The sequence below is a fragment of the Cucurbita moschata genome, unplaced genomic scaffold, assembly GCF_002738365.1.
Source record: "Cucurbita moschata cultivar Rifu unplaced genomic scaffold, Cmos_1.0 Cmo_Scf00093, whole genome shotgun sequence".
Taxonomy (NCBI): Eukaryota; Viridiplantae; Streptophyta; class Magnoliopsida; order Cucurbitales; family Cucurbitaceae; genus Cucurbita; species Cucurbita moschata.
The window spans coordinates 384,977-396,260 of record NW_019268609.1 but is presented as its reverse complement, the minus strand read 5'-3'; the positions used below and the strand labels follow the sequence as shown (position 1 = coordinate 396,260).

At 35.0% G+C, this 11,284-nt stretch overlaps 1 protein-coding gene across 1 annotated transcript; it reads left to right on the top strand.

Annotated features, from left to right (window-relative positions):
- Positions 1-7,427: 7,427 nt before the first annotated feature.
- Positions 7,428-8,729, top strand: LOC111439389 (transcription factor ORG2-like). The gene is made up of 3 exons (XM_023077080.1): positions 7,428-7,786; positions 8,016-8,378; positions 8,493-8,729. Exons 1-3 carry the CDS (start codon positions 7,454-7,456, stop codon positions 8,556-8,558), a joined length of 762 nt encoding a protein of 253 aa, XP_022932848.1. The 5' UTR covers positions 7,428-7,453; the 3' UTR covers positions 8,559-8,729.
- Positions 8,730-11,284: the final 2,555 nt, after the last annotated feature.

The following is an 11,284-nucleotide window of genomic DNA, read 5'->3' as shown; positions in this document are numbered from 1 at the left end:
TTACTAACAAAAATTTAATTAAATCTAATTAATTGGATATGAGATAATTGTAAAATATTGGAGAAATGTAGGAAGATATGACTCACTTAACTTTTGGTAAAGATAAATATAAAGGAAAAGGAAATGTAGGTAGAGAAGAAAGTCTCGTAAATCTGCATCATCTTTGCTTTTGTTGAAAACTATTTTACTTTTTCTCAAATATGACATTTTTCTGTTTATTTTTGGACGATGATATTGTGTCATGAGTTGAGGAGAGAGAATGGGGTTGGGATGAGGGTCAGCTGAGAGAGGTGGTAAGTTTTATTTTATTTTATATTTTTTTTAGAGTAATCCTTACTAGTTATTTATGTATTAATTATTATTATTATTATTATTTTGACGTATACTTATTTTTATTTGTTTATTAATTTTTATTTTTATTTTTAATTTTTGGGCTATCACACTACAGCCCAATATCCTCGACCCACACATCAATCCAGCCCACCTACAGTCAGAATTCCTGCCGCCCAATGACGGGGTCCAGCCCAGAACCCATGACCGAACCCTGACCCGCTTGACAACCTGCGCCTCGACTCGGCTTCAACTTGCACATGCGGCAGCTTCTGGTTGCATCACGTGTCAGTGTCTGACGTAAAGTCCCCCTCGGCTCTGGCGACTTCAATGGCTCGGCTGTGACTTCTCGACTCGGGAACCCATTTTTGGCCCATTCTGCACCGTTTTGACACTCCCAGACCTGATTTCAACCTCGCTTAAGGTAAAATAGGTCGTTTTAAGGCAGTATTTCATAATTTCAAGTTGGAATATGTTTATGTTTGTGAAATACTAACAAAAAGTGTTGAACGATCCAATAGGAACTAATCACCGACGATAGCGTAGGACGCGTACAAGGAGCTAGGAGCTTACGTTATATATTATAGGGAGTACATCAGCTAAGGCCTACCAAGTAAGTGGCCCTACCGTCGTAGGTTATATCAATTTGTATGTTGTATGTTGGCACGTGCATGTGGTTCGCACGTATCATAAATTGTATGTTTATACGGTTATGACTTAATACGTAAATGTATGTAATGTGAACGTATGCTGTTTTGAAATGGTTTGATGTGCAATATAATGTGACGTGATATGTTATGTTTAGATTGTTTTATGTGATTGTTGAGATAATTATTGTATGAATCGCACGTCATGAAGTGTTACGTTAAAAACATTTGTCTCCTAAATTTTATGTATACAGCATGATATGATTGAAATGAAATCATGATAAATAACATAAAATATAACCACATTAGAATTATGCATGATAGGAGAACTAAAAAAATGAGAAATGATACGATATGAATGAAAGCGAAGTTATAATTAATAATGAAAACATAAAAATATTGGGACCTCATGCATTATGTGTGCTCTTGCATTGGGGGATACCCCTATTCCATCACGAGGGTAAGGGCGTGTACACCACTAGGCAGGTGAAGTGTAATTATGTTTTACATAATACTACCGTGACAGTTACTAATTCTAATTGGTGTCAGGCACAAAGAGCTACCAGAGCAGGCTTGCCCGACAAGTAAAGGGGCCCAGCAGTGTGCGAACAGACTAGTGAGCCCATACTCGCATGTATGGGCTGTGTGTAGAGTATATAGTACACATCCAAGCTGCCCGTTAGGATAGTGCCATAGGAAAATAGACTGATATGATTGGTCCTGTCATTGCATTCGCATGTTCTTGTTGCATAACCTCAATAAAGGGTCACTTACCGAGTATTCTTAAAATACTCAAGTCTCGTGCTACTACATTTTTCAGATAAAGACAAGGCGCCCCTGTGAGGCTGACAGAAGCATTGCAAATCTCGATTGTGGCACATGCATAGGATAGATTTGCATTTCAAATTTAATAGTATAAGTTCGTATAGGTTGAATTGTATTTGCATTAATAGTATAGGTGGGTTATAATTGCATTTAATAAAATATAGGTTAGTATAAGGTATTTAATTCAGTATTGTTTTTGTTTTCTTTTCTTTGTATTTATTTATTAACGAGGTAATAAAGGGGTACGAATTAATGTTGAAATTATAAAGAGTTCATTAAAGTAATGCCGCATTAAACGCATTAAACGTAAGGTTAAATGTATAATAATGACCTTAGGTTAAATAGGAACATTTAGGGTCATTACATTTTTTGTCCAAAAGATTTTTTCAATCTATTAGTCGTATCGCACACGATTGAACATGCACGCACGAATAGCGTGTCCGACGAAACCTTGCCCAAGTTTAGATTCTGCACAAGCGATGTTCGGTTGGAAAAAGGCAAACCTTGCCCACTGTTCGGTTGGAAAAGGCAAAAAATGAATATGAGATTTGAGTCCCCCCTCAAAGCTTGTCGTGAGCATGTCAAGATCATGATGTTGCATGGGTGAAGATGTACGACCACGACAGTTGGTATCAGTCCTAACTAGATATCTACGCTCAAATTAGCATATAAAACGTGACATCAACCTATAAAGTAGTAATTAATTAAACTTAAAAAGAAGAAAGAAGATGAATAGGGAGTGTGGTGAGAACGTGGTGCATTCCCATGCACGTGGAAGTTAGAAGCAAAGCCGACTTTGGTGTTTGGCGGCACGAGGATGCCACAAGCATTCGTACTCTCCTAAATCTCTTCGTACTTTAAACCAAACCCATTTGGAACTAAACTCTTTAAACTCTCAAACAAATTTAAGAATAACCAAACCTTTTGGAACTAAGCCCTTAAAATATATTAAATAAATATTATTATATTTTATTTATTTATTTTAAAAAATATTAATTTGGGACCATTTTCAATCTCCATCAACTTGGTATTTTAGAGAGAGAGAGAGAGGAATCTTAAAAATGTTTTTTTTTTTTAAAAAAAAGACAAAATTATTAATTTTAAAATTATATATTAAGAAAATAAAAACTAGTGAACTATTATAGTTGATTATTCATTAAATTATTGTGAGAGTTGAATTTATTTGTGAAGATGTGGCCAGCTTGGAGCCTAGTCATCAAAAAATTATATTAAAAATTGATACATTTTGCCAACTCAGAAAAATACAAACATAATTTTTTTTTTTTTTTTAATGGTCAAATAAGTTTTAAGGATGTTTAGAATCATTTTTTAGATCTCAAAATTGATTTGGAGTTTTGTATAAGATGGGTGGACGGATCAAATAACTGTGACGTATTGATGATACGATATATGTTATGGTGTAACATGTTTGACGATACAAAACATGTTGTGACGTGTTTATGATATGGTATGATGTATCAAAGGGTATGTTATGTGCATGATATGACATAGGACCATGTATCTTATGAATGATACGAGATTCAACCCTCATACTTGCCGTAAAGGCTATGTTAAAAAATGATATGATAGGAAGGAAAATGGAAGGGGTTATTTTACATGATAATGAATGAAAATGTTTGGACCTTATGCATCATTATGTATTCATGCATCTGGGAATATCTCCTTCTTATGATGGTACTAACGCGTACACTACGAGGCAGGAAAACGATCGTGATGCTTATCATAATGTAATAGGTGTCTGGCATCAACAACTCCAGAGAATGCTCGCCCGACCAAGTAAGGGCTCCAAGAGGTGTGTGAACTGACTAGTGGGTCCATACTCGCACGTGTGGATTGTGTGTATTGTACGCGTCAGTACCATCATAAGAAGGAGATATTCCCAGATACATGAATACATAATGATGTTTATCATAATGTTGTGATGGTCGCTATACCTAACAGTTGTCTGGCATCAACAGCTCCAGAGAATGCTCACCCGACCAAGAAAGGGCTCCAAGAGGTGTGCGAACTGACTAGTGGGTCCATACTCGCACGTGTGAATTATGTGTAGAATAGTAAATACACATCCAATTACCTGTTTAGGATAGCCGCCTAAGGAAATATAGACTTGAAGAATATGTCCCATTCATGATTGTATGTCTTTACATCTAACACCAATAGTGGGTCACTTGTAGAGTATTTCCTAAAATACTCAAACCACATGCTACTTCTATTTTAGGTAAAAGCAAGACAACCTTGTACGGTTGACGATGACATCGCAAGTCGAGACTATGACACATGCAACAACAATCGTATTTTCTTTTTTAGACTTGGGTTAGAATATGGTGTTTTTACCTTTAATGTTTATTTATTTTATTTCGTATTTAGTTATGTCTTTTTAAAGACTTTTTCGAACACATAAGTTCATGACAGTGTTTTATGTTGAAGTTTCAAATAATTATTTCCGATGTATACAGTAGCGACTTTAGACTATCAAAAATCTAGGGTCGTTACAGTTGGTTTCAGAACTCTAGGTTATAGATTTCGTAGACTAGCCTACGAGGCAGACTTGACATGTCCATAGTTCCACCGTTGAGGCCCTGTCACCATGTTTCAGCCAGACGTAACGAATATAGTTAAAATACGTAATGTTATGACCATCTGATCTCTCGATCCTAAAGCTAACAAGTTCTAATTAAAATCGGTGCATTATTCTTTAATTTTTACCTTAGTTTTCATTAAATTAGTAAGTAAATTAGCAAACAAGCTGCTTCTTAAAAAAGAAAAAAGAATCTTACCCTCAAAATTATCATTAATTTGGATGCAAAAGAGAGAGAAATTTGGATAAGAGAATTACCAGATACATGCATCAAATAAATTAATATATATATATATACAAAAATATAGACAGGTCACATGAAGAGAGAGACAAAAAAATAGAATATGAAGAGAAAACATATATTATATAGTTTTATTTTTCCCTCCAATGATTATATTATATAGTTGAGAATCATATAATATAATAGGGTAGTTTGAGGTGAGCGTGTAGCACCTGAGACTGTATGAGCAAGGTGTGGTGATGCGCGTGCGCCAGCACGTGGATTTCTTTGAATGGCACGTGTATCTTACCAAACAATCTCAATCAGCGCGTGGTCAAGCCCGTTGTACACGAGCCATGTCATCTTATAAATTTATGAAAAGATTCCCAATTTAATACTTCATTAATTGGTTATGTTCTATATAATACTAATCTCGAACATCGTTTGGAGTCAGTACTAAATTACGACGAACACAAACTAGTTTAAATTATAAGAAAATATTTAAATATAATTTTTTTGATAAGCTTAGCCATCTCGTCAAATCATTAAAAGTTACCGATCGCTAGAACCGAACACATGACTCTAATTTTATCATTGCCGCATAATCTCGATGCTCTAACATGCCCTTGTCACAAGCTATGCACGTTCACGTATAATAGTTTTCACAAGGTAACCTGATATTTAAACACGAGGGGAGTGATCTCGTGCTTGAATCAACTATTGAGATACACATGTAAACTAGGCCAATCTAATCCATCCCGAACTTGGTGGTTAAACTCTACTGCGGTGACGATACTAGACCGTTCGTTGTTAAAGGTGAGTTTGCGACTATATAGTCTCCACATACTAACCTGATAACATGAACATAAATAGGTACACAATCATTTAAGAACATTTTTACTTAAAGTCTTATATAGTAATCTCCATAGCGTTTTCGTATCAGGTCACATGTTCATTCGTTTCCGGATTCAGATCATAGCAAAAGTTCTTCAATAAACTACTTATCACATAGAAGCTTTAAGATATGAAAATAACGTGTTTCTTTCTTTTATAATTCACGTTTTTTTTTCAAGACCTATATATACTTAAAAAAAAATTAATATGATCAAAAGAAGCTAAAAAATTTAAAGAACATTAAACCAAACTGATCAAGTTAAACTGGATCGAATCGATCGAGAACCCTTACCAGTTGTAGCAGCGGGCATGCATTTTCTCGGGGTGAGACTCTTGGTTAAGTATTGTGTTTATATATTTATTTATTGACTTTTTATTTTATTTTATTATAAACTTGGACTTTAATTTCTAAAGAAGGATAAAAGAGAATGAGGAACATTACCACTTTTAGTACATAGAAAATTTTTTAAGTGAGAGATAATATGAATTTTTTTTTTTTTTTTTTTTAAATGAAACTAAAAGAAAAGTCGGATAGTTTATGTTAAAAGTGGACAATATCGAATATCTAAATAATTTTGACAAAAATTCAATGAACTTTGTATAAGACTCAAATTTAAGAGTCGAAATTAGGAGTGCTGGCACGTTAGATTAAGTTGGGTTGAGATGATTGTTAGACTCGTGTCTAGTTGTTTTGGGGGTAAATTTTTCAACCAAAACAACCCTTCTTGAATAATGAACCTAATCAACTCAACCATAAAAATTTTAAGTTGGGTAGGTTCATGTAATAACCCAAGCCAACCACTAACATATATTGTCCGTTTTAGCTCGTTATGTATGTTGCAAGCCTTATGGTTTTAAAACATGTTTACTATGGAAGGGGTCTAGCCCTTCTCCAACCAGTGCATCGCACTCTATTTGTAGTGACGCAAATCTACTACTAGCGGATATTGTACAGAATCGTCATCGTCGATGCGTTTTAAAACCATGAGGCTAGCGGCGATACATAACGGGCCAAAACACAATATCTATTAGCGATGGGCTTGGATTATTACAGATGATATCAGAGCTAGACACCGAGCAGTGTGCAAACAAGGACGCTGTCCCCCAAAAGAGGTAGATTGTGAAATCTCACATCGGTTGGAGAGGAGAACGAAACCTTCCTTCATAGGAGTGTGGAAACCTCTCCCTAGCATATGTGTTTTAAAACCGTAAGGCTGACCTCAATACGTAACAAACCAAAGTGGACAATATCTAGTAGCAGTGGGCTTAAGCTATGACAATTCAGGTTGTTCGAGTCATTTATTCAATTTTTTATTTTATATATATAATTATATTATAAGTAAAAATGTATATTTTAAAATTGTTAAAACTGATGCTCTGATACTATGTTAGATGAACACGACTCTCCACAATAGTATCAATAGTATGACATATTCTCCACTTTGAGCACAACCTTTCATGGCTTTGCTTTGGCTTCACAAAAGGCCTCGTACCAATGAAGATAGTATTCCTTGATTATAAACTTATGACGATTCCCTAAATTAGCGGATGTGGAACTTTCATCCAACAAAAATTATGAATAAACAAATTCAGGCCGATTCCGTTCAACTCAATTTATCTTTAGAGAATTCATGAATCAACTAAATGCATAAAATATTTATTCATTTGAATTCAACCTAACCTAAATAAGTTCACAACCCGACCTGAATCGATTAGCCGAGAAATTAAGAGATGGGTTTAAACCAAAACTATGGAGTGGTTGGGATAAATTAATTAAAAAAAACAGACTTTTTTTTTTTTTAAGATCAAGGCAAGTTGTGAAATAAAAAAATGATTTGTTTTTAATAATAATGGAAAATATTTGTATAAAAGACTTGAAGGGACACCACCATTTGAGTTTGTGCATCACCATTTTTCATTATCTTCTTCATCATCATCATGTTGGCTGTTTCTTCTCCTTTGTTTTCTACTCTTCAATGGCCATTGGAAGATCCCATCTCCCTCCATAACCACCATAACTCACTCTTTCCTCCTTTTGAACCTTCTGATAATTCATTCTACCTCCAATTCCCTCCGCCCCCGCCATTGCAGCCGCCGCACGTTGACCTCGATCACTATCCCTCCTCCGCTACTCCGTCACCCAAAGGCGGTGCCAACGTCTCTAAGATGGCTAAGAAACTTAACCATAATGCTAGCGAACGCGACCGTCGCAAGAAGATCAACTCTCTCTACTCCTCTCTACGCTCCCTCCTTCCCTCCACCGACCAAATGGTAAGCTTTTGCTTCGCTTCTCCCCCTCTCCATTGTTCCATCCACGAAAATTATCGATCTCGAAAAAGTTAAAATTAATTTAGGGTTAAGATTATAATATTTATATAAGTTTGAGGTGGAATTTGATGAATTGAAAAATTAGGGTTAAAACCGTTACACTTTGAAAAGTTTAGAGATCATAATGGAATCCTTTGAATTTAAGTTAAAGATGATGTTTTATTTGTTACAGAAGAAGTTGAGTAACCCGGCGACGATCTCGAGGATATTGAGCTACATACCGGAGCTACAACAGCAAGTGGAGGGGCTAATGAGGAAGAAAGAAGAGCTGATGGCAGCCATGGTTGGGCACGAAGTTAAGAGCGATAAAGAAAAGAAAACGAAATGCGCAGCTACGAGCTCCTCGTCGATCGTATCGACAAGTCGACTTGGTCAACGGGAAATGGCGATTCAGATATCCACCGACATCAACGGCGGCCACCAGAATTCGTTGTCGGAGATCTTGGTTTGCTTGGAGGAGGAAGGTCTTGTTTTGTTGAATGCTTCATCTTTTGAGTCCTTTGATGGGAAGGTTTTCCATAATTTGCATCTTCAGGTAACATTAATGTTAATATTAATATTGTTATGATTATTATTTGAAAAAACTATATAGTAAACATAAAATTAATGTAATTATGAAGCTTATGTTAATTTTAAATGATGAAAACAGATGGAAAGCAGTAGCAGAATGGAGCCTAAAATGCTGAGTAATAAGCTCTTGGAGATGTTCCCATGAGAGAGGGTGGAAGAATATGCACCACAAAATTAAGTAATAATATTAATTATATTAAAAATGTTAATGGATGAAAATATTTCAAAATATTCGACACGTGGCATGTTTTGATAGGAGTTTTATTTATTAACTAAATCAATGTGTATTTTACTAATTAATTGGATATTTTAAGTCTCTCTCCCTCCCTCTCTCCTCTCTCTCTCTCATCTTTTTTTATTAGAAAAAATTATTTTTTATACTAAATTTGTCAACTTTGGAAACACTCCTAATTTTTTTTTTAATATAGATAAGACAAGTATAACGACTCTAGATTTCTAGTTACTTAGAATGGGGACGGTAATTATTTTGTGTGGAAATAATATAAATTTCATCTAAAAATATTGTCATGAACTTATGTGTTCGAAAACATCTTTAAAGCGACATAAGAAATACTGAATTAAATAAATAAACATTGAAAGTAAAAACGCCTTATTCGAACTTAAGTCTAAGAAAATAAATACAACTACCTTATGTATGTGTCATGGTCCCGAATTGCGATGTCGTCGTCGTCAATTGTATAGGAGTGTCTTACCTTTACTTGAAAAAATAAGAGTAGAACATGACTTGAGTATTTTAAGAAATACTATAAGTGACTCGCTATTGGGGTTAGATGCAAGCACATACGATCATGAGTGGACCTATCATATCGGTCTATATTCCTACGGAGGCTATCCTAAGTGGGTAATTGAATGTGTATTTACTATTCAACACATGGTCAACGCGTGTGAGTATGGACCCACCAGTTGGTTCGTACACCTCCTGGGCCCCTTTCTTATCGGGTGAGTATTCGCTGGTAGCTGTTGATGTCAGACATCCATTAGGAATAGTGGTTGTCATAGCAGCATTATGGTAAACATAATGATCGTTTATCTGCTTCGTAACATACGCGGTTGTACCATCGTAAAAGGAGAAGAGTTATCCCCCGATGCATGAACACACAATGATGCATGAGGTCCCAACATTTTTCCTTTCATTATCATGTATAACAACTCCTTTAGCGTTTTTCTTTATATCATATCATTTTATCATAACTTTCATGTGTATATTGAGGTTGTGCATTATACCAATTCATCATATTGCATGTGAATCATATCATATATCATTCATGTCGAACATATGTCATATCATACACTTATCATATCTTCTAACATATCAAATCAAATCATATCATATATTAGAACATTCACATAACGTATCACGAGCGCGTCTTCAGACATATTCTATATTAACATATCATATCGTAAACATATCATTTCATCACATATAACATAACATTCACATATCATTTCATAACTATTCAAATATATGAGCATATGACACTTTCGAAGACACAAGAACGTGTCATCATATAGCATACAATTATAACCAAACGGGTAGTAAGACCACGGTAATCTTCGTAATCTTCAAATATGATTTGTCGCTGTTTGTGGGGAGGAGCATTTGTAGCTCTTTGTGGGGAAGACCTTCTGCTATGTGTTTTTGAGTTCGAAGGCAATGGTGAGATGAACAAGTGCTTTTTTTATTCCAATTTTTTCATACTCGACCTATTTCTTCTTCTTTTTCTTTGATTGTTTTTTTTTTCGGCTATCTTTCTCTATCTTTTAGCTTTAATAATAGTGGCCTTAAATCATTTCAAACCCCATATTCTTTGATTTGGCTTTCTGAAGGTTGGAATCTCGGTCCAAAAATTGTGTTTTGTGCTTGATAAGGCTTCTAGTGGGTGGAGTCTAAGTGGGTTGCTTTGATTTTGTGCTAGGGTTGTGATTGAGGAGGGAAAATTCTAATGGAGGAGAGTGTTGGGATTTATGCTCTAAAGCATGGTAATTAATTATTTACTTTTTTAACAATAGTTTATATTATTTTATTTTTAATTTAATTGTTATTCATGGTATGAAAATCCAAGGTCATTAATGTAATCTTGAACGGTACGTGGTTGACATACAAAAGAATTGTGTTCAAGTAATAACCTAAAGAGTCTATAGTACATGGATAAGGTTGAGTGCCTTATCTTGGTAACACTATTGGTACGGCCTACTTTGTAATCGTTGCAAACGATTTGATCCAAATTATTGATGTGGAGACATGTAAGTGGGGGTATCCTATACAATGAGTTTGTATAAGACTAGACAAAAAAATATTTAATCTCTCTTTATAAATTCGGTAATTGAGAAGATTAATATTTTACGTGATGTTCATATGCGACTTGATCTTAATCCTGAGTGAGTTATGAACTCATGCCTGTGATGGCTTGTCCTTTAGTTTACATGGGTGAGAATGACTCTTTTAGCCGATTCAATATGCCTACTATTTTGGGGACTTTTCTCTTAAGTACTAATTTTGGGACTTGAACAATAGGGCCTCACCCTCTCATTGACTCAAGAGGGGCTTGGTTTATGATTGGATCATAGACAAATTGTTCATTAGAGAATCAGTGGTACTTAAGGTGAAAGATGTAATTACAGGGGTAAAACGGACTTTTGACCCAGCTGTAATTATGAACAACTCGTGATCGACTTGCTTGTAATGATTATATCGATGGACATAACTTGTCCTACAGTGCATAATAGTGCAACTCTAGATCTATAGTGGAGTGACCTATAGTTAAATGAATGAAAATTGATTAATTAATGAGTTTAATTAATTAATTTTATATCATGAGCTTATTATCGGTAGGTTCATAAGGTCCCCTT